This window comes from Orycteropus afer, unplaced genomic scaffold (genome assembly GCF_000298275.1).
Source record: "Orycteropus afer afer isolate SDZICR_OR568_19922 unplaced genomic scaffold, OryAfe1.0 scaffold00469, whole genome shotgun sequence".
In the NCBI taxonomy this organism is placed as follows: domain Eukaryota; kingdom Metazoa; phylum Chordata; class Mammalia; order Tubulidentata; family Orycteropodidae; genus Orycteropus; species Orycteropus afer.
Window position 1 is genome coordinate 760,747 of NW_006922056.1, and position 25,104 is coordinate 785,850.

General features: G+C 59.7%; 1 protein-coding gene across 1 annotated transcript in view; it reads left to right on the forward strand.

Moving 5' to 3' along the window:
- Window positions 1–25,104, forward strand: part of KCNQ2 (potassium voltage-gated channel subfamily Q member 2) — a 56,313-nt gene that overhangs the window by 18,482 nt on the left and 12,727 nt on the right. Inside the window, exons 2-11 of the mRNA XM_042782794.1 lie at window positions 2,863–2,953; window positions 3,479–3,605; window positions 3,988–4,163; window positions 5,075–5,200; window positions 6,560–6,670; window positions 7,016–7,111; window positions 13,753–13,847; window positions 15,053–15,082; window positions 18,131–18,199; window positions 20,095–20,124. Of these exons, the coding sequence (XP_042638728.1) occupies window positions 2,863–2,953; window positions 3,479–3,605; window positions 3,988–4,163; window positions 5,075–5,200; window positions 6,560–6,670; window positions 7,016–7,111; window positions 13,753–13,847; window positions 15,053–15,082; window positions 18,131–18,199; window positions 20,095–20,124 (951 nt within the window). The remainder of the gene's footprint in view (window positions 1–2,862; window positions 2,954–3,478; window positions 3,606–3,987; window positions 4,164–5,074; window positions 5,201–6,559; window positions 6,671–7,015; window positions 7,112–13,752; window positions 13,848–15,052; window positions 15,083–18,130; window positions 18,200–20,094; window positions 20,125–25,104) is intronic.

Here is a 25,104-nt window from a genome sequence, read left to right on the forward strand (position 1 = left end):
CTGAGAGGGCCTGGCCCCTTGGCTCTTCTTTCCTAAGTTGGATTATTTTGTATAGTGTGAGGAGCTAGCTCCCAGATCAGCTCTGCGAGTTCAGGGTTTGGGTGCGGAGCTGTCCTGGCCTCCCCGCTCCCACACTGCTGGTGGCAACGTTAAGCGTCTGGCCTCTCTCTGGCCTCATTTCTCATCCCCCGCCCGTGTTGCAGTCTGGGCAGACTCTCCGACTGCCAGCTTCCAGGACTTGCTCTTCTCCCTACCTGGAACACCCTTCCCCTCCCCACTCTGGGCAGGCCGCCTCCTCTTCATCCTGCAGTACCCGTGCCGTGGTTTCCCATGCCCGCCACAGTCTGTCAGTGTTCTGGTCCCTTCTGGGGTGCGTGATGTTTGCTGTGTTCCCTCCTGATGACGGCCGCTCCTTCCCTCCTGGTGTGTCCCCACCCCAGGCTTACCCACCAAGTCAGAAGGAAACACCCAGAGGAGTTCTGATCGGAGGCGCACGGGCTGTCTGGACGTGGTTTTCCCAGGGCTCAGTTAACTGGATACATCAGCTGACGAGCAGAGGAAATTAATTGCGGTTTTGAAATAGTGTGTCTTTGTGTGTGCTCTCTCTGCTGTCATGGAGGGCTGTTATCCACAGCAGCGCCTGGGAGCTTGCTGCGATGCACCCCAGGGACCACATGCAGGAGGCGGCGTGGTGCCTGGACATCCGGCCCAGTGTGCTGCTCCCACCATGCTTCCGAGCTGGGAGTGGTTGCACCTTTGGGTGCTGCCTCCAGACCTCTTTGTGGGGGCTGCCTGGACAGGGCCACCTGGCACAGGGGCAAAGCTGGGGTGTCAGGGGGGAGCTGATGCAACAGCACCAGGGTGGTGAAGGCCCACGAGAGGACGCTGCATGTAGCCGGATGCCTCCCTTTGGGGTACCTCTTCCTGCCCCCTGCCCCCAGCTCTGTGCACTGCACAGCCTCCACAGCCCTTAGGGACCTGCTTTCTGACCCGCTTCCTGGTCCATGTCCACTGGGCCCTGGCCTGGCTGCCACAGTGGCACTTCCCTTACCAGTGGTGGTAGCTCGCAGGCCCTTCCTGCTGCAGCTCTGGAGGATGGGGGCGGGGGTCTGAGGGAGGCCGCTGTATGTCAGGGTGCAGGCCTGTGGCTGGGAGCTGGGAGGTGGCCAGCGTGAGGCTCAGCCTCTCTCAGCATCGATCGGGATGTTCCTTGCCAGAACAGCTGAGTCAGCGTTCCCCACCCAGTGCCGCCGTGCCCGGTCTCGGGCCCCGTTGTCCTCTCCTGGTCCCAGGGACCTGACCCTTTCTGCCCAGAACCGTGTTCTTACACTCTCTTGCCCTGGAGGGGACGTAGGGGGTCATCCCCCAGTTGGGATGGAACTGGCCCCTGGTGGCCACAAGTCACGGAACTGCTTCCACGCACAAGGTGGCCCATGCTGGGTGATTTGAGCATCAGGGAGACCTGGCCCAAGCGACTAATTCATAAGGTTCCACTGGGGTGGAACGACCTAAGTGGCGTGTTGGAAGTGCCCAGGGGATCAGTCCAAGCTTGGAAACTGGCCCAGGGAAAAGGAAAGGGAGCAGCATCTGCAGTCTCCTCTGTGTGAGCCGCACCTGGGGCCAGAGAGGTGGCGTCCTCTTTCTAGCAGTTTCTCTCTGGATGGGTTTTCCACCTGGCCATGAAGGAGCTGTAATAGAGTAACTCCATCTTGCATGCCCCAAAGCCTCAGGGAGCCAAATGTGAAAAGTAACACCAGGCCTGATGCGCCCCCTGGTGGAGAAGACAGCCTCCTGGAGAGATAGCCAGCAGGTGCAGTCTGCTAATTCCAACCCCAGCACCCGGGAGCATGGTGACACTGGGCCATACAACCAGCTGTCCAGGGGACCTCCTCTGGGCCTGGCAGCTGGGAAGGAGGAGAGAAGCCCAGCGTACTGTGGGAGAGTTAGGGGACATACCAGCCATGCACTGTGGCCCTGGGCTGGGTGGTGACTTCTAAGTAGAAACACATGTGAGCTGTGTGTGGACTTTGAGTCTGGGCACCTGGTGGTCCTCGGGTCCTTGTTGGCATTCAGGGTGACAAGGATGTTGCCCTTCTGGTTCCCTGAGTCCTCGTGGTTCAGAGGCCCTGAGAGGTGCTCACTGAGTCTGCCTAGAGGCACCTTGGACAAGGTCCAGTGACATCCTTCGGAGACCTCAGCAGTTGGAAACTGTGTGGAGCACGGCTCTGCCCTGACACGTGGGCTCGCCACAAGTCGTGGTTGACTTGATGTCAACTGACTTGGGTTTTGGGTTTTCGTGTTTTGAAATGCATACAACAATATATACTGATTCGATGCTGCATCATTCGGAGTTTGCTTCACAACTGTCCAGCGGGCATGCAGGTGGGACGTGGGGGTGACGTGGGGCCCCTCATGCTGCCCTTTTCCACTACAGAACCATTTCCAGTGTGGCCTTGTTGAACCCGCAGCTGGCATCTCCAGGTGTGGGTCATCCTGGGAAGGCGGACCTCTCTGAGGTCAGCTCAGGGAGGAGGAGCAGGGCCCGGGGGGCCATCAGGGAGGACCAGGGCTGAGACAGGGCAGTGGCTTCGGGGTGGAGAGGACAGCGCTCTGGTTGCAGGGACTTCGCCCCCTGGGTGGACCCTGGGTTTGGCTGGGCCAGGTCAGCCCAGCTTTCCCCAACCAGTGTTGAAGACGCGCCCAGCAGAGGCCCTGTTGGAGCAGTCTCTGTGGGGGACAGTGGCTCCCTAGTCCTGTGTCCGCCCTCAGGAGGGCCGAGCTGCTCCCGTCTCCTGGCAGCAGCGGTGGGCGGTGGGCCAGCTGCCCTGTGCGGTCCCCGCTGACCCCGCCCCTCCCTCCCAGGTTTCTGCTCGTCTTCTCTTGCCTTGTGCTGTCTGTGTTCTCCACCATCAAGGAATACGAGAAGAGCTCTGAGGGTGCCCTCTACATCCTGGTGAGCCCTCCCCCAGCTGGGGCCCTGTGTCCTCTGACCCCCAGCCCCATCTTCACGCTCGGGCCTGGCCTCCTGATCCAGGGAGAGCACCCAGGGCAGGGAGACCCCTCCTTGCACCCCCAGCCCCTGGTGTGTGGTGGGGGCTTTCTGGCTATTGTGACCACAGTGGTACCCCCACCCCGACATGGGTGACCTTGCTGAGTCCTTCAGGCCCTACCCCTGCCCCGGTCCAGTGACGCATGGCTCTCTCCTAACCCTCCACACCCCACACCCCAACTAAGACTCCTCTTCTCTCAACTCCCTTTGCCCTCCCACCACCCTGCATGAGTGTCCAAGTGACCAGGTCAGAGGCCTGGGTTGGTCCAGCGGGCATGGTCCTCTGGGGAGCTGGCATGATCTGACAGAACTGCCCAGTGATGGCTAGGCCAGCCTGCCCTGCAGCCCCTTTGGGGCCATGTGGGGTCTGAGCGCCCTCCAGCCCCAGCCCTTCCTGGAGGCCCCATCCTCAGAGCAGCCTCCCTGCAGGAAATCGTCACAATCGTGGTGTTTGGCGTGGAGTACTTTGTGCGGATCTGGGCCGCTGGCTGCTGCTGCCGCTACCGTGGCTGGCGAGGACGGCTCAAGTTCGCCAGGAAGCCCTTCTGCGTGATAGGTGAGACTCCAGTGGGGGGATGGGGGCCGACCAAGACGGGACACAGGGACTGACAACCTCTCCTTGAGGGGCTGTGGTACCGGGAGGCTGGCAGTGGGGGCAGCGCACGAGCGGAGTTGACAGGGCGCCAGGCAGCCTGTCCTGGGACCCCCATAGGATGCTGGCTGTGTGGGGGATGGTGATGGCCCTAACCTCACCTGCTCCTCCGCCTGCTGTCACCCACGAACCACCCCAACCATGAGCCTGCCCCCTCGACCCGCAGCCTGGCCCCACCCCCTGCACCTGGCCCCTCCCCACGCCTGGCCCCACCCCCAGCTCCTGGCCCCACCTCCCAGCAGCCTGGCCCCGCCCCCGCTGCCCTTGGCCTCTTGGTCTCCCGCAGATATCATGGTCCTCATCGCCTCCATCGCTGTGCTGGCCGCCGGCTCCCAGGGCAACGTCTTCGCCACATCGGCGCTGAGGAGCCTGCGCTTCCTGCAGATCCTGCGCATGATCCGCATGGACCGCAGGGGTGGCACCTGGAAGCTGCTGGGCTCAGTGGTCTACGCCCACAGCAAGGTGAGGCTCGGACCCAGGGCCACCAGCCGGCCTGTGCGCTGCGCTAGGGCTGCCCACCCCCATCGCGGGAGTGGCTGAGGGGCCTCTGGCCTCAGCACGCTGGGAAGCTGGTGGCATGTGAGCAGTTCCCTCCCCTGCTCTCTGAACTCCTTGTCCTGGACCTGCCGTCCCCTGACCCTTCCTGAGAGGCCTCCCCACCTAGAGTCAGGTGCTGGGCTGGGCGTCTCGTTTCCCAGGTCCTTAGTGCTGGGTCAGGTCTCCTGCCCTGGGCACTAGGCAGGGCGGCTGTTTAAGGTGCTCTCTGTGGTGGCTGCAGGGTGGGATGTTATGGGCATTAGCCCTGTTCCAGGCCCGCACGTGGCTGAGAGCCCTCTTTGCTGGGCCGTGGCCACCCTGCTCCTGGGTGGGCCCCTTCCTCATCTGAGTCCTGTGGGTGAGAGGCAGCATGAGGCCAGGTCTGGGGCCAAGGGGCTGACTCTCTCTCTCCAGGTAGATGCAGTGGGTTTTGGCGGCTTGGTGGGTGGGCCTTCTAAGCCTGTAGAGCTGTCAGTTCTGATGTGGGCGTGGGGGTGTCAGCTTTGACATGGGGGTGCTTAGCTGTGACGTGGGGTGGGGGTGGGAGAGCTGAAGGACTCAGCTCTGACTGCCACCCACCAGCTGGTTTTCAGCTCTAAGTTGCGAAGCAGAGGGTTGCTGGTGACTGGGCTGTGAAACTAGCAGCCCCCTCCAGCTTTGAGCCCCAGTGACTGGGGTACACAGGCTGTGGGGAGCAACTCTTGGCACCCCCTCCAGGCTTGAGCTCAAGCAGGACCCCCTCCTGGGCCTCTGATAGCTTGGAGGCAGATTCAGGTGGAGGTGTGTGTATGTGGACAGCGGCTTGCCAAGGGTGACCTGGTCCATGTGTCTTGCAGGAGCTGGTCACCGCCTGGTACATCGGCTTTCTGTGCCTTATCCTGGCCTCTTTCCTGGTGTACTTGGCGGAAAAAGGCGAGAATGACCACTTTGACACGTACGCGGACGCGCTCTGGTGGGGACTGGTGAGTTGTGGCCTCCTCATCGAGGGGTTGCCCGTCTTGGTGGGTGCTGGGCTTCTCCCTCCCACCCCACTCCCACTACCACTCCCAGGGTTTTGGCTGAGTTGGGGGGAGGCTGTCGAGTCGTGGCATCTGAGAGCCAGGCTGGGCACCCTTCACAGGGCCCTGTGGGCTGCACCCCATCCTGTTCCTTGATTCACATAGTCAGGCTTTTGGAGGGCGTGGGGACAGACTCGGTTGCTGGTCTGTGGTGTTTGATGTGCATCTCTTGGGAACGTGTTTGGTTTATGTGAAGAAAGCAACACTCCCGCCCCCAAGCCCATCCCTGGGGCACCAGCTCTCTCTTGCTCACCCAGAGGGTCCTGCCCATCTGTGTCTATCTGGGCTGCCTCAGCTCCCTGCAGGGCCTCCTATCACGTGACCCCAGAACATTCCAGCACTCTGGCCAGTGCTCCCTCCTGTCTGCCCATGTCACCATCTCACCTGGTTTGTCTGCTGGTGTCTGGGCCTGGTCTGTCTGCTGGTCTCTTGGCACCTCTGGTCACTGGGTACAGTGCAGCCCCTGTACCCTGTTCCTCTGTGGGACATGCTCCCCTGGTCCCCACCTGCGCCCCTCTGACCTTGGCCCACAGGCTCTCTCGCTAGGCCTCCTACCCACCCACCATCCTGGGGCTGTCTTCACCTGTGCCACCCCACCCATGACACTTTTGCACCTTGGGGTTCTGGGCCTGGCTAGGTCTACCTACTCACTGACAGATGTCAATCCTGCAATCCTTGAACCCGTGCGGGAGTGCTGCATGATGGGGCTCTCTTTGCTCTAGTGCTGTGCTGGACTATGGAAGACTATGGAAGGCTGTGGGGGGCTGTGGGGGGCTGTGGGAGGTTACGGAGGGCTGCGGGGAGTTGTGAAAGGCCATTGGGGGCTGTAGGGAGCTGCGGAAGGCTGTGAGAGGCCATGGGAGGGTGTGGGGGCAGTGATAGGCTGTGGGGGGCTGTGAGGGGCTGTGGGGAACAGTGGTAGGCAGTGGGGGGCAGTAGTAAGCTGTGGGGGACCTTGGGGAGCTGTGGGAGTCCATGGGGGGCTATGAGAGTCTGGGGTGGCTGTGGAGGTCTGTGGGGGGGCTGTGGTAGGCTGTGTGGGGCTTGGGGGACTGTGGGACTGAGTTTGCCCTCCCAACGCTGGCCTTAGGGCCCCTGGGTTGGAGGGTGGCCTCCTGTCTGTCCTGGCCCCAGGTGGGTCTGCCCTTGCTGGCCTGCCCTTGGATGTACAGGAAAGTAGGGTGCCCAGGCAGTGTTCCTGGGGGTGTCACCTCGGAGCAACTCTGTGGGCATGGCCCAGTGACTGGAGCCTGCTGTCCCCAGATCACCCTGACAACCATTGGCTATGGAGACAAATACCCGCAGACCTGGAACGGGAGGCTCCTGGCGGCCACGTTCACTCTTATCGGCGTCTCCTTCTTTGCTCTCCCTGCGGTGAGTCCCCCTCACCTTGGATGGGGCTGTGGTTTGGTGGTATAGGGTCCCCACAGGGTCTCCCAGGCTCCCAGCCAATCAGAGGCTGCACTGGGCGCTGACCCCTTGAGGGACTGCAGCTTGAGGTGGGGGCACACCACGTGGTACAGCCAGCTGCCCTGGGGAACTTAGGGCTGTGGGTCCGCAGGATGTGGTTCTGACTCTATGAACTTGAGGGGCATGGTCCTTGGCATGCAGTTCTGACCCTGATGAGTTTGGGGATGTGGGTCCTTCGGATGCATTTCTGATCCTGGTGAGTTTGGGGACGTGGGTCCCATGCCTCTGTCTGACCCAAGTGACTTGCAGGGCATTTTGGGGTCTGGCTTTGCCCTGAAGGTTCAAGAGCAGCATCGGCAGAAACACTTTGAGAAGCGGCGGAACCCTGCAGCTGGCCTCATCCAGGTGAGTTCAGAGAGACTGGGCCTGGTCCCTGCACCTGGCTGCCCAGGGATGCTGGGGGCTTGGCGTGAGGCAGCTGACACCAGGTGTTGCTTCATCTGTGGGGGGTCCTAGGTCTGTAACCTCTCCCCCACTGCAGGTGTGGGGAACGAGGGTGTTTAGAGCATCTAGACCTTCAGGAGAGGCAGAAGCCCCAGCAGTGCTCAGTGGGGGGTATCACTGTGGCTGGAGGCCACCCTTCAAACGTCCCAGGGAGGTGGTGCCTCACCACGCACACAGACGTGGAACGGAAGAATGGTGGTGTACTGGGGGCACATGATCTCGTCTGGTTTCACAAAAGGGAAGAAAAACCAAGACCCACAGCCAAGGCTGATTCCTGTGAGGCAGAAGCCTGGCAGATCTCTCTCCCTCCTCTTCACGAATTCAAAAGCAGCCGTCTCTCCTAAGGCACTGTCTGCGTCTCTGCTGGGTTTGAGTCGCTGAAATGGCCGCAGGAAATTCAGAGTTACGGGGCTTATTAAGGAAGTAACAGGTTCAACTCAGGATCAGGAACAACCTGGGACATCGTTCTTCAGTCCGGCAAGTCTCTTCTCAGCTGTGCCCAAAGGCAGGCCTTCTCAGGCCCTCAGGCTTCCCTCAGCTCCGTGGGCCTTGGGCTGGCCTGGCCTCTGCCCTGCTCATGGTCTGCCAGTAAGTGCTCAGGGACACCCCGCTCTGCTGGTAAGCCTCGCCCAAAGGTGCTCGGCTCTCTCGCTCCGTAGGTTGGCACGCCCACCGTAATTGCCTTGCTAGGTGGGCCAGGAAGCCCACTGTACCATCCCATGCCAGGCTCCCGGTTCTGCCACCGCTGTTTGTCTATGGCTGCTTCTTGCCGTCTTTCTCTGCTTCTGGCGTTACAGCCTCATCTGTCTCCTGGGTCCAGGAGGTTCTTCTCAGCACAGGGACCCCATGTCCAAAGGGTACATTCTGTTCTTAGCTCTTCTTTCTTCATTGTAATGAGGTCTCCTTGCAACTGAAACTGGCTTCCTTAAGCCTATTGGGATGGCAAGACGGACTGAGCTCCTCTTTAGGGTTCCACACACTTTGTCTACACGGGCCGCCTCTGTAGGAATTCCATGTCCTTTACGTGCATTATTAGCAAGCTGTACAACTCTGTTGGTGGCCACAAGCACCTTATTTGCATAGTCCCACCCAGTCTTTTGGTGAAAGTTACAAGTCATGATGAGAAAAGCCATGTAAAAGTAATCTAGTACAATACATGGAACCTGCCACTGTGAGCAAGGAGAGCTGGAGGTGGATTTGAACCATGTCATCTGACTCGCACCTGAGCCATGGACCCTTTACCCTTCCATGCCGCAGCTCACCTGAGCCAAGAATCTTGGGCTGTCCCACCCCTGGGGTCACCTGAGCCAGGACCCTGGACTCTCCCACCCCTGGTCTCACCTGAGCCATGGACCCTGGGCTGTCCCACCCCCTGGCTCACCTGAGCCATGGACCCTGGGCTGTCCCACCCCCTGGGCTCACCTGAGCCATGGACCCCAGGCTGTCCCGCCCCCCGGCTCACCTGAACCATAAACTGTGTCTTCCCTAAACACTCCTGAACTGTGGACCAGCACTGTCCTACCCTGGGCTTACGCCCCTGTCCAGCAGCTCACTGGGGACCCTGGCACCTAGAAGTGTTCCTGAACCTGGGAGTCACCAAGGGTGGTGCCTTAAATGGTGCCCCAGAATGCAAGGGGAACCCCGAAGAGCAGGACTTCCAGGGGAGTTGACAAGGGCCTGACACTCCTGCAGGCTGCTCAGCATCCACCGGCCTGGCTGCCCTTCAGGGCCGCCGGCATCCTCACTGCCTGCCGCACGCAGACCCAGCCTCTATGTCCTTAAAGACGTAGGTCCTGTGATCTAGGCCCTGGATCACCACTTTCATGTATTTTTCTCTTACTGTCAAGCCTCTAAGCAGCTACTTTTTAAATGCAGAAAAGTACAAAGCAGCACAGAAATGCCCCTCACCTCATGTGTTTTGACGTCCACGTGGATTCGCAGTGCGGGAGCCACTCAGCTGGCCCGCAGCAGCTCTGGCACGGGCGGCTTCCTGCCGCTGGAGCACGGCCGCCCACCGTCGGGTTCCCAGCAGCTGCTTTGTCTGAAGGACTTCTTCAGGGCTTTCTCCCAGGGCGCCTCTGGGGACCTCGAACCTGCAGCCCTCCCGTTGGCAGCCAAGCACATCAGCCACTTGCCCTGCCTGGGCGCTCGGTGCCTCTGTCCCTGTTGTGTGTAGCTTTGCACCCAAGGCATCCCACACGCTGTCACGGCCTTCCCTGTGGTGTCTGAGACGCCTGCACCTTAGGACACACTCTGGTCTCAGGGCTGAGGTTGCGGGACTTCCCAGAGGAAAGACACAGGCTGGCAGCCCGCGAAGGGCTGAGTGGAGCCACGGAGCGCTTTGGCAGAGGTGCAGCTGGGCCGGAGCCCTTGGTGCTCTGCTGCTTCCTCTCGGAGGTGGGAGGCTGAGGCTTCTGCTGGGCGGAGCTGGGGCTGAGGAAGCTGCAACCTGCTGTGGTCCCGGCTCTTGGAAAGAGGGGGCCCCGGGAGGGGCCGGGACCCTCTGTGGCCTCAAGGCATGAAGGCTCTGTGTCCTGGAAGCTATGGGTGCCGGGGCCAACCTCTGCCTCATAGTCTTTGGACACTGTCCTGCCAGAAGACACATCCCTGCTCAGGAATGCAGCCTCCTGACATGGAGCCCCTGAGGCCAGGCTCTGAAGCACCAGCAGGAGAGGCCTTGCCAGCTGTGCTAGGGTGCCCCTGGAGGCTGGAGAACGAGCTCTGTCTTCTCTGTGACAGCGCTGATACCAGTAGAAACTGTCCCTGAAGAAGCCAGACAGAGACCTCAAACCAACTTCTTAAATATGCTCAGAAACCATGACCGAAGGCCTGTAGGAAGTCAGAAGGATGTCTGTTCAAACGGAGGGCTTCAATAGAGACAGAACCTGCCCTACAGGAAGCACCACAGGCAGTCCTGCAGGTGGGAAAGGATGGATGCTAGGCAGGACGCTAGTCACGCCTGGTAGCATCACTGTTGACGGTAGCCATGCAGGCAAGTGAAAGCCAGTATTCTGTATCTCTAGTTCGTGTGACTCGTCAAACAAGTGTGTAAAACACCAGTTACACGTCTGTGTTTGCGGGCACATGGTGTATGAAGATGTGGTCTGTGACAGAGACAATGTAAAGGTGGGACGGACTTGTCCAGGAAGAGCATTTTGTGCTGTTGGAGGTGAGTTGCTGTTAATTCAAACTAGATTGTTATAAATTTAAGAAGTTAACTTGTAACCCCCAGGCTCACCACTAAGAATGAAGTAAAAAATGTACAGAAAAGGCAATGAGAAAGGAATCAAACAGTTCACTGGGACGAGCTCCAGTAGAGACGAGAGGGCTCAGTAACGAGGGAACTAAGGACAGAAAACTCTACAAGACAGCAAGGAGCAGGAGGGCAGCGAGGCTTTCGTGGCTGGAACCACCTTAAATGTAAATGGATTCAAATCTTCAGTTAAAAGCAGAGATTGAAAGAATGCATTGGAGCACATGGTGATCCACAGACCCTCTGCAAGAGACATGAGGCACTGTTTAGATACAAAGACACAGAGACAGAAGGTGACAGCAGAAAACGTTAATTCATGTGAATAGGAGACAAAAGGGAGCTGAAGTGGCCACACAAACATCAGACAAGAGGCTGCATCAGAACACTACAGAGACAAAGGAGGACATGATAGAATGACCAAAGGGCCATTGTGACGATTACATATGTCACACACACACACACACACACACGTTGTTAGGGGCCATCAATCTGGCTGTGACTCATAGCGACCTCACGTCCAACAGAACGAAACACTCCCCGTTCCTGCACCTCACAGTCCTTGCGATGCCTGAGCCCATTGTGGCAGCCAGTGTTAATCCATCTCATTGGGGGTCTTCCCCTTTTTCGCCAACCCTCTGCTTTACCACACATGATGTCCTTCTCCAGGGACTGGTGCCTCCTGACAACATGTCCAAAGTACATGAGACAAGGCCTCACCATCCTCACTTCTAAGGAGCGTTTTGGCTGTACTTCCTCCAAGACAGATTGGTTCATTCTTCTGGCAGTGCTTGGTATTTTCAGTATTCTTCACCAACACCACAATTCAAAGGCATCAATTCTTCTTTGATTTTCTTATTCATTGTCCCGTTTTCACATGCATATAGATATAACAGTTATAAACATCTCTTTATTTAACAAAAGAGCCCCAAAATATGTGAAGCAAAGACTGGCAGATGTGACAAACAGTTCAGCAGTAACAGTCACAGACTCCACAATGGGCAGAGCAGCTGTGACAAGATAAACAAGGAAGTGGAAACTTGACCAGCACTGCAGACCAGCTAGACCTGGTGAGTGCAGAACACACACCCGCCAGCAGCCGACTTCATGTTCTTCTCACACACAGGCGGGTCATTCTCCAGGATAGACCATGGGCTGGACCATGCAACAAGTTGCAATACATTTTCAAAGACTGAACTCACACAAAGTATCTTCTCTGGCCAAGTGGAAGCCTGGGAATTTTACAAAGATGCAGAACTTAATCCACTGGTCAAAGATGAAATCACAAGGAAATTAGAAAACACTATGGTACAAAGGCCCTCAATGAGATGGATCGACACAGTGGCTGCAGATGGATGCAGGCATCACAAGGCTTGTGAGGCTGGTGCAGGACCAGGCAGTGTTTTGTTCTGTTGTACATGGGGTCGTTATGAGTTGGCACCAACTCAACAACATTACGTGAATTAAAAGCACAATAGACCAGAACGTACGAGATGCAGTGAACGCAGGACCCCGAGGGAAATGTGTATCTGTAAATACTTTTGTTGAAGAAGAAGAAAGATCTCAAATCAACAACCAAAATTTACACCTTAAGGAACTAGAAAAAGAAGACCAGAATAACCTGAAAGTCAGAAGAAGAAAAGAAAAAAATAGACTAGAGCAGAGATGATGGGAAGAGAACTGACAAACAATAGCGAGAACCCATGAAACCGAAAGTTGGTTCTCTGAAGAGATCAACAGAACTGACCAACCTGTAGCTGGGCTCATCAAGAATAGAGAAGACTCGCCAAAAAAAAAAAAAAAAAAGACTCCAGTTCCTAGAATCAGAACTGGAAGTGGGGACATTGCTGCTGACTGACAGAAACAGAAAAGAGAGAGAATACTGTGAGCAACTGTATGCCCAAAAAATTAGACCTGGATGACAAATCCCTAGACACATACCAACCACCAAACTGACTCAAGAAGAAATAGAAAACCTGGATCAGCCTGTAGCAAGTAGAGAAGCTAAGTCAATAATCAGAAGCTCTTGGCAGCACAGTGCCTAAGGCATTTATTTGACTGCTAACCAGAAGGTTGGTGGTTCAAATCCACCAGCTGTGGAAGGAAGAGGGGCAATCTGCTTTGCTAAAGATTTACTGCCTCGGAAACCCAAGGAGGGTCCCTGTGAGTTGGAATCTACTTGATGGCAATGGTTTTTTTTTTTTTAGTCCAACAGAGCAAGCCCAGGACCAGATGGCAAATTCTACCAAACATTTAAAGAAGAATTGATACCTGTCCTTCCCCAGCTTTTCTAAGACATAGAAAAGGGGAACACATTCTGGGGGAGTTAGGGTTGTGTGTCTCCTTGGCCAGGCCTGGCTGAGTGGCTGGCGGCTGGATGGAGTTACTCCCCATGATGAGACTGGCCGTCAGCTCCGTGGTGCAGTCTACTGGAGCAGCTGAGTAGCTGCCTTAGGGATGTGGGCCGCTTGTATAAGAAGCAGCTTCGAGGACAGTCTGCAGCTTTCTGGCATGCTTGGACCCTGCATGTAGCCAAGTCTTCATTCAGCAGCCCACCATGCTCTGCCGACCTTGGGCCTGTCCCTGGATTTAAATCAATGGTTTGGTAACATCGGCACTGTGCCTTTTCACTTGTCAACTTTGGGTTTGTCAGCCTCAGCAGCCAGCAGCTATCAGTGAAGAAAAACCTCCAACTTCAGAGGGCTGGGAGCAGGAGGCAGAGCTGAAGCCCAAGGTTGACGTGCTTTCACCCAGCCACTAGAGCCTGGCACTTTGAACTCAGACTTCTAGCTCCAAAACTGTAAGAGAAGAAACTTGTTTGTTCAAGCCACCCATTTGTGGTCTATTCCTGTCAGAGAGGCACTAAGGAACCAGAACACATCCTAACTCAAAGCCCGACAGGAACCACAAGAAAACCAGAGGCCAATGTCCCTTATGAAGTAGATGCAAATGCCCTCCAGAGAACAGCCCATGCAAGCCAGCAGCATGTTAGGGCGGTGAGCACCGTCACAGACGAGGTGTATTCAGGAGCGCAGGGTGGTTCAGCAGAAGGAAACCTATCCATTGAGTGACCACACTCACAGAAAGCAGGAAAACTGACCTCACCCTGGCCATCACCAGGGGACCCCAGGCCCACTCCCCTGGTACAGCCCCTACTGGCCACAGTGTGTGGGAGACTTGGACGTTGGGGTGTCAGTGCAGCTATCTGGTAGCTCCTGGTCCCTGGGGAGGGGAGGCAGGCCCTCCTGGGGGTCCTGCTTACCAGGCTCAGCCCATCCATGTTCCTCCACAGTCTGCCTGGAGGTTCTATGCCACCAACCTCTCCCGAACGGACCTACACTCCACGTGGCAGTACTACGAGCGCACGGTCACCGTGCCCATGTACAGGTACTGCGCCATGCTGCAGCCCCCGCCCCCGTGACGGCTGAGTGTCAGTCCTGTTTAGCTTCCTTTTGTTCTTAGGCTGTTTTTTGTTTGTCACTCGTTACTTTGATTAATTTTGTTTCTGTTTTCCTTGCAGTGTATGTGTTTTCCATAAAGGAACTCTGGTTTATTCCTAGTCCTGGTTCTTTGTTTTAAGTGCTGTGGGTTTGCCTCCATCCCCTGCTCCCTTGGCTTTGGTCCTTTGCTGTCAGTTGCATTGTGTGTGAACATTGCTTTGGCAGTGTGAGAAAATACCGCTCCCCCCGTCCCCAGCTTGGCTCTGCTCTGGACATGCAGATGCCCAGCTGGGGGTCCCAGGCAGGCTTCCTGAGCTTTGTCAACCTCAGGAAGACTAGCCTTCCACCCCCAGGGGACCCGGGTCCCTGTGGTTGGCGAGGAGAATGAACCCCATCCAGGCAGGCTCTGGGTGCCAGGACCAGGAGACCATACCTCTCGTGCTCCCAGGTGCCCCCAAAGGACACAGCACACACACACCCAGGGGAGGCTGAAACGGCCTCTGGTGTTGAACTCCAGCTGGCAAGGCTCCAGGCATTATCATGGTCAGCAGGCCTCAGTTCACTAGTTCACGGTCTGTTGGCTCAAGTGTACCCATCACCTTTGGTGCAGGCCCAGGTGCCTCTGGGGTGGACATTGCCCCTGCCCTGCCCACATGAGCCTGGGGACTTCCCAGCTCAAAGGCTCCCCTTGTGTGTGGGAGTATTCCCTGCCACTTTGAGCCTTCAGGAACGGGGAGGGGGCAGAGCTTGGCTGGGGGCAGGGCAGGGTTGCCCTGAAGTAGCGATGGTCAGGCCGCCTGCACCCCCTTTGGCCCCCTACCCACATCTGCCATCTCCCCTGCCCCCTCCTCTTCAGGGTGAGTCACCTGGGAAGAGGATGCTGGGTACCGGCAGTCACTCTCAGCACGCTGCCCACCAGACACTGCCTGGGTTCTGGGCTGCTTGGCTCTGGGGGCTGAGCGCTGCCCTGCCTTCCGGGCGGTGTTCAGGGCCACCAGGGCTCCACCACAGCCCTGGCCGGAGCGGCAAGCTAATTTTCTTTGTTCTGTTGTTCCCCCCACTTCCCTCGACTCTTTTGTTGCTTTTCTTTTTCTGATCCCGTTCTTTTTAATTTCCGTTCTTTTCCCTGTGTGTGTGTGAACCCTTGGGAAGCTCTCAAACCCAAGCGTACGGGGCCTCCAGGTAGGATCGCATGCCGGCTGTGGACGGACCTGTGTGTGGTGGTCGCTCTGTCTGGGGCTGGCGGCGGCCTGGGGACTCTGGCCCCCGAGGAGCCCCACAGCCCGCCGTGGCCCACGCTCGGGGAGGCCTGGCCAGAAGGCCACTCACCTTGACACCCCTCCCCTGGAGCCCACAGGGGACCCTGCTCCTCTCCCCTAACCCTCCTTTCCCAAACCGACGCTCCTGGCACTGCTTGTGGCTGCTGGCCCCGTCTGTCTGCTGTGTCTGTCCTCCCACATCCTCCCTGCCTAGTCTCAGCGCTGGGGTCCCCTCCCCTACTCCACACCCAGAAACAAAGCTCAAGTAGCAAGATGGGGTGCCTGCAGTGGCAGCTCGGGAGCCCTGGGGAGAAAGGCACTTCCCCGGCTAGAATGAACTTCCTCTGTTCCTGCTGGCAGATGGGGGGGCCCCCAGAAATGGGGAGGGGGTGGCAGCACACGTCTGGGCCCATCAGGCTCTCCCTCTGCGTCTCTGCCTCCACCTCCTACCTGTCACCCTGGCTCCTGCACCTGCACCAGGTGGGGAATGGGGGCGCTGGGAGGCTGCCTGCTGAGGGCCCGCTATGGAGTCCTTCCATCCCTGACAGTGGGGCCGAATAGTGAATGCTCTTCAGCCCAGGGTGAGCCTCGTGTGAACCCGTCCCTGTTGACTCCCGTGACTTCCCCCAGAAGGGGAAGCGGGGGCCAGGCTCTGCTCATGACCTTGTCTGAGACAAAGGTGCTGGCAGAAGCTGGACCTTGCCACTGCTGGACCCCTGAGCCCTGGGGCACCAGGCCAGTGGAGGTGGCTGCCACAACCCACCCCTAGGAGTGAGGTGCTCGACATGTGGGAGGCTGCCCCTTGGGGTCTGGTCGCTGGAGCTGCCCTCCCAAAGCCTGCTGCCCCTCTGTACTGCCTCCCGCCGACTAGTGCTAACCTCTTCCCAGGGTGGGCCTGCGTCCTCAGCCCTCTCCGACCACATCCTATCTTGTCCCCCTTCCTGTTGGCAAGTTACACCTCATCCTCCCCCGGGCGTCCCCCCAGGGCTGGGCAGAGCTGCGTGCAGTGTGGTGTGTGCACGCCTGCCCCCCAGTCTGTCCTCAGTGCTGCTGCCTTGTGTGGGTCCCAGGCATGTCCCACCTGGCTTCGAGGCACCGACCCCCGTGTTTCTACCCTGGACCCCTGCTCCTTACCCTAGTTGTGACCCTGGTGGCCTAGTGTGTGGGGGTGAGGCAGCTTTGACTGTACGTGGAGTAGTCGACTGCCCTGGCCTGACCTGACTAACCCTCTAATTCTCCCACTCAACCTCCTAACCCATAACCCACAGGGTGGGCGGACTGTCTGGGGGAGAGAGTGGGGCTTGAAGGGTGTGCACGCCCCCCCCCCAGCCAGCCCCACCTTGAGCCATCTGCTGGGGCTACAGGGGGACCAGCGGACCTGCTCACACCCTGCCAGCTGCCGGGGGTAGTCTGGTGGGCTTGCCGAGACCAGCGGGCCTGGGCAAGGGCTGGGACCGGGCTGCTTGGGTGTGGGAGGGGCTCTGCAGGTGGAGGGAGACCATAAGCGGGGCAGACCAGCTTAGCTCAGGGGTGCTGGGGGACAGATCCTCCTGAGCATCTGGGCGGAGCGGGACCTAATTGGAGGAGGCCTGGAGCAGGGCCAGAGAATCAGCTGGTCCCTTGGGGCCTTGAGTGCAGGTGGGGCAGCATCTCCTTCTGAAGGCACTGGGTGGGGCACTGAGGGTGTCTGAGGGGGAGTGACAGAAACCCAAGATCTAGGAGATGAGGGTGGGAGGGGTCAGCACAGATTGGGGGGGAGTGGAGGGGTTAGAATAGACAGATGGAGGCAAAGGGTGGTCAGTGCAGATGGGGGAGGGAGGGATGGGGGTCAGAATAGATGGAGGGAGGACAGGGGTGGGGGGTCAGGAGGGAGCCGGGGCTTCAGGTCTGCATACAGGTTGAGGACTTGGGTCCTCCAGGAAGGGAGGAGCATGCCCTGTGGTCATCGATCCCAGGCCATGGGAACTTAGTGCCAGGTAGAGGTCTGCGGAGGAGGGTGTGTGGGGGAGGGTGTGTGAGGGAGGGTTGAAGCTTTAGGAGGGACACAGAGGAGAAGCCCCCTGCCCCCTCCCCTGTGGTCAGAGATGGCCCTGGGCCAGACAGGGCAGGAAGGACAAGATGGAGGTGGGTGTGGGGCTCTGGGTCCCATGGGGGCCTCTGGGAGTGGTCTCCAGAGGGTCTGGGCAGTGGGGGTGAGGGGGGTGAGCGGAGGAGTCCCTGAAAGTGCATGTGTCACCAGGGCTGCCGGGGTGGAGGGGAGGGGCCGGCCCTCCTAGGAGACAAGGCTGAGGGCACAGGTGTGCAAGTATCTGGCCATCTGGTGGTGCAGTGGTTAGGGCGTTTGGCCGCTAATGATAGAGGTTGGTGGTTCAAACCCACCAGCTGCTCTGTGGAGGAAGGATGAGGCAGCTGTAAAGATTTACAGCCTTGGAAACCCAGTGGGGGTCGCTGTGAGTTGGAATTGACTCCATGGCAGTGGGCTTGGGTTTGAGTTGGAGGTTCTAGGGGCACGGTTCAGCTGAGCTGTCCCCCCCCATCCCGGCCCCACGCACACTAACTGAATGTGGGGCAGGAGGGGCTGTGGAGTGGCTTGATCCATCTGGGAGGGGGGCTTGAAGCAGAGCCAGGCCGCTTGTGGGGTCTCTGCGGATCTGGGCCACCCGGGGCATACCCCACAGGCGTGATGGGGGTTCTGTCCAGCAGAGGCCCTTTCTGTGACCCTGACTTGCCCAGCCAGGGCAGGACGGCTCTGCTGAGAGATGTGTTAGCATGCAGTTGGCATGCCCCTGGGGCTGTTAGGGTAGGGGGGAGGAGAAGGCAGGGGGCAGTGCTGTACCTGCTCTGGGGTTCTTTCCGGAGGCCTGGCGTCCAGCCCCCCGCCTTTGCAGGCCCCTCCTTGCCAACCCCACATTGGGCGCTCCGCCCACAGGGTGGGTGGGGCCTCCTGAACTCTGACCCCTCCGTCCCCTAGGCTCATCCCACCTCTCAACCAGCTGGAGCTGCTGCGAAACCTCAAGAGCAAATCTGGCCTCACCTTCAGGTCAGCTGCCCCCCTGCAAGGGGCTCACACTGAGGCTGAGGCCCTGCGGGGAGGGGTGCGGGAGGGGAGCACTGGGGCGGGAGGAGCGGGAGGGGCTGGGGCCAGGGCCAAGCAATGGGACAGGCTGGGTAAGAAGCTAAGAGGAGGGGGTGCTAGGAGAGGGGTCCCCCCAAGCAGAGAGTGTAGGGGGCAGCACCAAGGCAGGGCAGGGCAGGGAGTCTGGAGGGGATGCGGGGAGGGGTGCTGGGGCCCGTCCAGAGGAGAGGCCCCAGGAGCAGGCCATAGGGAAAGGGCAGTGCGGGGGGCTGGTCTCAGCGAGGTTGGGGGGAAGCCAACGGAGGGCCCCCAAGCAGGAGGTGGGGCTGGGGGCTGAGGGAGGGTCCCGAGCAGGAGAATATGCTTGTGGGGGCAGGACCTGCTGGGAGGCCCCTCTGGTTGCGGGGAAGCACACTGCCCGCCCTTGCTGTGGGCACCGCTGTGGAGTGAGCAGTCCTCGGGGCCCGAGGGTGACCTGCACAGCTGCTGGTGGGCCGCCTGTGAGCTGCCCTATGCTGCGGTCGCTGCCCGGGAGACCCCTGGCTATGGAATATTCCGGCACCAGGGGTGGGGCAGGAGGGCAGGCAGGCTGGTCCGTCTGCGGGAGCCCACCCTCCACTGTGAGTCCAGTGTGTGGTCAGAGCACTGCATGTCCCCTGGGGCTCCCTGGCTGGGTCTGGAGGGGCATTAGCCCTCCTGAGGGACCCGCGGCTCGGGTGAGTTCTCAGCCAACCAGTCAGGGATCTCCTGATACGCAGGCAAAAAAGGCTTGGGTCACACCCGGGGCTCCATGTCCAGCCCAGGGCATTGTTGGTGCTGGCCCTGGGGTGTCCACTGGCCCTCTCGCCTCCCCAAATCCACAGGTGTGCAGAGGAGATGGGCTTGTTCTGCAGGAGAAGTGGGGGTGAGGGTGCACACAGAGGCCGGGGCTGTCCCCGATGTACGGCAGGGGGTGGGCTGTGAGACCAGACCTGCAGAAATGGCTGGACAGGCAGAATTGACGTCACCGTGACCTCATGTCGCTGCTCTAGGCGGCCGGTGCTGGGGAGAGCTGGCAGGTCTGGGAGTGTCCTGAGGGGAGTTGCAGTGGTCCAGGGGCCGGTCCTGGGGTCCCCAGCCCCAGGCAGGCCCAGTGTCTTGCCTCTGCTCTGTCAGCTTTGCTCTTGTCCCCGTCATGGTGACTTGCTACACATTGCACAGGGTTTTAGAGAACAGACAGTCCACTTAGCAAAGCAGGATCCACCTGGACAGTGGTCTCCAGGGTCCGAGGGGCTGGCCGGCAATCTTCCGGGTGAACCCGGGAAAAACACAGCCACCAAGCTCTCACTCGTTTGTATGAGTGTCACTGTAGAAGTGACCAGCCCCAGATAAGACAGGCAGGGTGGCCTTGCAGGTGCAGTGAGGCCAGGAAGGTGGCCCCCACTGGAAAATCACATTAAAGGGGTTAACTGCCATTAAGTTAAACACAGACAAGGAAGAAAGCAGCATGGTGCTGTCAGGAAATTGCGGGATTAAATGGGCCTGTTAGAGCTTGCTGGGGTGGAGGGGGAAGTTCACGTGAAGGCATTGTCAGTACTGCCATGATTCTGATGTAAACGGAGCCTTCCTCACTGTGTCGGGGGCAGGGGCATGGCCTCAGGGTCAAACTGCCCTGTGTGCCTGCCTCCAGAATTCCTCTTTCCTCGGACCCTACAGGGCCTCCTGGGGCGTTTCTGCACCTGCCCAAGTCTCCTCCGAGTCCCTCCTGTCAGGATGTGGTGACAGGGTCAGGCTTGAGGGACTGGGCGGGGCAGACCCTCCTCCTTGACTGAGAGTCTCCACTTGGGGCTGGCGCTAACCTCTTCTTTCTCTCTTTAAAGGAGGGAGCCTCAGCCGGAGCCGTCGCCAAGGTCGGTACCCCCTTCCTGCTGCTCGGCGTCTTCGGCTGCATGTGCGCGGCGTGTTCGTGTCTGTCTCTATGCCCGTGTGTCCTTTGGGGAGGGCTGCAGACCTAACTATGGGCTCTGGTGATGCAGGCCCGTGTGTGAGTGTGTAAGGCTCCTGGTGACGCTGGTCCTTGTCACCCCTCCTGCAGTCACTGCCTTCCAGACCTTGGACTTGCTTGATAGTGCTTGGTCAGGTGGCTGGGGGGCTTTTCGGTGGGCTCCCCCACCTGCCACGAGGCCAGCTCAGGACCCTTCCAGCTCTAGGCTGGCAGCCTGAGCTCTCAACCAGTGGAGGGGAGGCAGGCCCAGTTGGGAGCTAGACGGGCACCCTCCCTCCTGCCAGGTCTCAGAGGGGCATCCAGAGTATGTTGGTGGGAGGTGGCTGCCCGGGGGGGTCCTACTGCTGCTTTACAGAGGTGGGCTGCTGAAGGCCTCGGTCTGAGAGGGTGTAAGGCAGGTTGGGTGTTTCTATCCTCCTGGTGAGGTCTGGACACCTTCTCCCATTTGGGGTCCTACTCTCTCAGGAACCTGCCTTGACAGGGCAGGGCAAGTGCTTCTCATCCCTCTGATGTCCATGCTAGTCCCTGTGTGGGCAGCAGACAGGTGGTCACCTGGGAACTGGCCTTGGCTGTGTCAGGCAGGTGTAGAGACAGGAAAGCCTGGAGAAGTGACCATGTGGGAACACCTTCCTCTGTCCAGGCTGAGAGGGGTGGAGACAGTCACCAACCCCAAGTCTGACTGCTGCCAGGCTGCCTGTGCGTGACCTGCTGCACCCCACCTGCATGCTGCACAGCGAGTCTGGGCCCCAGACCCTGGTTGGAGGTGGATGGTGCCCACCATCCTCCCTGCAGACCAGCCTCCTGAGGCTGCTTGGGCAGGGATTCCAAACAGCAGGGCCCTCTCCACCCTGGAAGGGGTGGGGGACGCACTCTTCCTCCATCCCCCAGCCCCAAAGGGAGGGCACTGTGGGGCCTAGACTTGAGGTCACAGTGCCTGCCCCGAATCAGCCAAAAGCACAACCCAGCCCTGGGGACTCAGAGGCTCCAGGGGCTCCCAGTGGAGTCAGGGGGCCCTGGTGTAGGCCCAGTGCTGACTCTGGCCTCTCTCTGTTGTTGGCACGTGGGATGGAGCAGTCAATGAAGCTGTGGTCAAGGGGGAGGGGTGTGCACAAAGCCCCGCTCAGCAGGTAGGGTGCCCAGGAGACGTGGCGCCACGTTTTGCTGTCAACCGTCCTGATAACGCCCGAGGGGAGTCTGTTGGCGAGGAGAGTGGCCAGCTGCCTGGGCTGGCAGGCCCCTAGCCTGTTTCAGACGGTGGAGGGAGGCCCCTCCCAGCCAACTCAGGCTGTCCCCCACCCCAGATCGCTTGCCTGGTGAAGGCGGCCTCGGTCCCCTGCTGGTTTTCAAGGCCTCAGCCCCCTCCCAACAATTTCTTCTCAGTCTCTTTCTCTCTCTCTCCCCCCTTTGCCTTCTCCTCTCCCCCATCCGGAAACTCTTGCCTCCCATTCCTAAGCACTCTTATTCACTGTCCCTGCCCTGCCTGGGCCCTGTCACGCCTGCTCTGTCTGTGGGGATGAGGTGGCCTAAAAGCAGGACTCCAGGTGAGGACACAGGTGGGCCCTCCGGGGTTCTCTGTGGAATGTTCTGTGCCTTGCCCTCCTCCCCACACTGTTCTCCATTTCTTTGCTGTGTGTGTCCATGTGATGTTAAGGGGGCCAGTGCCTGACTCGGGGCCTCGGGCACTGGGGAGGCTTCTTCGGGTTTGGGAGGACTGGGTGGTGCCCACCATGTGGTGAGAGCAGGGACAGTCCCTGAGGCTGAAGAACCCCCCTGGGCCTTGGGACCAGGGCCTGTCTCCCTCAGTGTCCACAGCAAGTTGCTGGGGATCGGCTCAGCATTTGTCCACACAGGCTGGTTCTGAACTGTCTGAGGGGTGAGAGACCCACTAGGCGCCCTGTCTGTGTGATTGCACTGTGGGGAGCTCGCAGTGGTGCCTCTGCCTGCCCCTTGGGTCTGGAGCCCACCCTGCACGGGGACATAGGGACACACAGGGGCTTCCTGGTGCTGCTGGGGCCCTGACGCAATCCTACTGTTGGCACGGGCTTCTCTAGGTCTGGGTGGGCACAGCGTAGTGGGGAGCAGAGCTTGGGGCTGTGCCGACCAGCTACTCAGGGGTCCAACTTGCCCTTGGTTTTGTCCCACCCACTCCCTACTCCTCCCTCTTGTGCCTGAAGGACCCCTTCCCAGCTCCCCATCCTCTGCCCTCTGTCTCTCAGGCAGGAGCACCTGGGTTTCCCTTTGTCTGTGCCGTCTGGTCCTGCATGATGCCTGGGCACTCAGAAGGGAGCCTGAAGGCTTCCCCAGGGCCTGCTGCCTGCCAGGTACTTCTCTCACAGTAACGCGGCCGTCTGGCTGGCCTTCACCTGACACAGGGCAGCATCACAGTGCCTCAGTATCAGGGCAGCTCAGTTCGGGGACAGCTGCTGCCAGGGCGCCTCCCCCTCCCGCTTCCAGCCCGCTCAGAGCCACTGACCACTGGGGCTGCTTAGCTGAAGCTCGGTAAATCAGCCCTCTGTCCCCCCAGCCGCGTGCAGGTGTCCAGTGGTCACGTGTGGCTGTGCTCACCGCCTCAGACAGCACAAGTCTAGAACATTCCGCTGTTGATGCAGGGCCGGAGGAGTGCATCTCGGGCGACTCGACTGTGTTGGGATTTGTGGGTTTGGTCCAAACTGGAGAGGTTCTCGGTGGACAGCGTGTGACGGACACTATCCGTGTCTAAATGGTGGGGGACTGCCGCGCTGAGCCCTTCTGTACAGGAGCCCCTTTCTCCCCCGAGCCGAGGCTACTGTCTGGGGCCCTTAGGCAGACTTTGCGAGTGACTGTCTCAGCGTGAACCGGGGCAGGGCGAGAAGATGAAAACCTGTCGGCACTTGTTTGTTCTCGGTTTTGTTTCAAGACGCTTCAGTGCAGAGGGTGGCTCCAGGGCCTTGGGGGGTGTCCTGGGAAAATGTCAAAGGTCGTTAGTGGCTCTTCTAGGGGTCTCACTGGGCAGGTCGCAGGCACTACAGGGGTCCTCTGAGACTAGAGATGAGCCCCTGAGGGAGTCTGGCTTTGATGAAGTCCTTGGGAGTCTGGGGTCCAGGGCCCAGGCTCCTCCTTTGCTTCCCTCTGGTTCCCAGCAGATGCCGTCTTCTGGGCAGACGGGGGCCCATGTTGAGTGTGGGACCAGCTGGGCTTGGTGACGCCTCAGGGATTGTGAACACTTCCTGGAACCGTGTGTGCTGCCGACCCAGCCCTCCCGGGGCCGTGCTGTCCGTGCTGTGCCCCGCGCAGTACGGCGTATGTATTATTTGTTGGCATGGTCAGAGCGAAAAATAATACGTGAACCCTACCTCACTCTGGCTTTGGAAGGAAAAGTTATTTTTGGAGGAAAAAGCAGGATTTCCTCCCAAAAATAGAGGCCTCTTTTCTTTTCCAGGCCGGTGCAAGACTCCCTGACGTGGTCCCCATGATGCTTCCCCGGCCTCGGGGCTGCAGGCGGGCAGGGCTCCGGTGCCCACGCTGCCCCGCAGCCTCGGCTCCGTCTAACTGTGCCTTGTTTCCACTAGAGGCAGACTGAGCAGAGGGCCCCTGTGTGGATGCTGTCCGGGACATTCTAGGTACCGCCGACCCCGCACGGATGGCTCTGCTGCACGGCGCTGCCCCTCCCACCCACTCTCTGCTTACTGGAGGTCTGCCTGCCCGCCCGCCTGCCGCCCACCGCCCTCAGCGAGGCGGCAGCAGGGCAGAGAGCTCGGGTGCACTGACCCCAAATAGCTTCCCGACCGCTGGGCGGAGCCGGGCGAAGGGGCCACCGTGCTGCCCCGCCTCTGGGTGAAGCAGGGGCCACCAGGGTCTGCTCACCCACAAGGGTGCCCGTGCCTCCTGGTAGCTTCCGACGGCTCCTGGGGGCTGGTCTGCAGGCCTGCTGGTCTAACGCCTCTACTAGGTAGGGCAGGGCTTGATCCGTCCCAGTGCTGGGCCCAGGGCTCTCTCCTTCTGATATTCAGAGAGCCAGAGGCCACCCTCTTCTGCACCCAGACCCCGTGAAGACCAGACTCAGGTGGGGGAAGGCCAGCCCTGCCCGCCCTCTGCACCGTGGGCTCCTCACCCACCTCCCCCCGTCTCCCTTGTCCACTGTCTGCTCTCTGTGTGTGGATGTCTGTCTTGCCTGCTCGGGGTCCCCCAGTCTCTCCAGCCCTTCCCCTTCCTGCCCCCCACCGTTGCATGTGGTGGGGAGGTGCCCGCCGGCAGCCATAGGGCCAGGCATTGGGCCCAGCACGCTCGCTCCTCAGCCTGTGTGCATGCTGCAGCCCCTTGCCCCTGAGGGGTCTCAGGACCATCCCTCACACTTTCCACAGGCTCTCTCTGCTCCCTGACTGGCCGTCTTGGAGCTTGGCTCTTGTGGAGGGCTGTGGTAGCCCCAGGGGCGGGAGGTGGAGCTGGGTGCTTGGGGCACAGTCTGCTTGGCCCTGGCAGACCTGTCCTGCTTGCCTCGAGCTTCTCCATCCAGTGCTGCTGGCCACAGTTGGGCTCTTGGGCAGGGGCTGCAACTAGGCCATGTGGAGACCAGAGGGCTCAGGAGGGTGGCCTGCCACTTGCAGCCTGTGTCCCGAACGCCACTGCCCTCTGCTGACCCCCGCGGACATCGGCCTGGGCCCTGGGTTCCGATGGCCCTGGGCCTCCGTGTGGTGGAATCGGTCCTTCCTGTTGGTCCTGGACATTCTCAGTTCCACATTTGGGGTGCAGGGAGGGGAGGGAGGCTTGGCTTGCTCCCCAGCTTGCCCTCCTGTGACCTTAGATGCCATCCTTTCACTGACAGGTGGGGAAGCCAGGAGTGAGTGAGGCCAGGAGCCCCGCCAGGCCGCGTGGGGACCACGTGGGGGTTATGTGGTGGCTGGGTGGG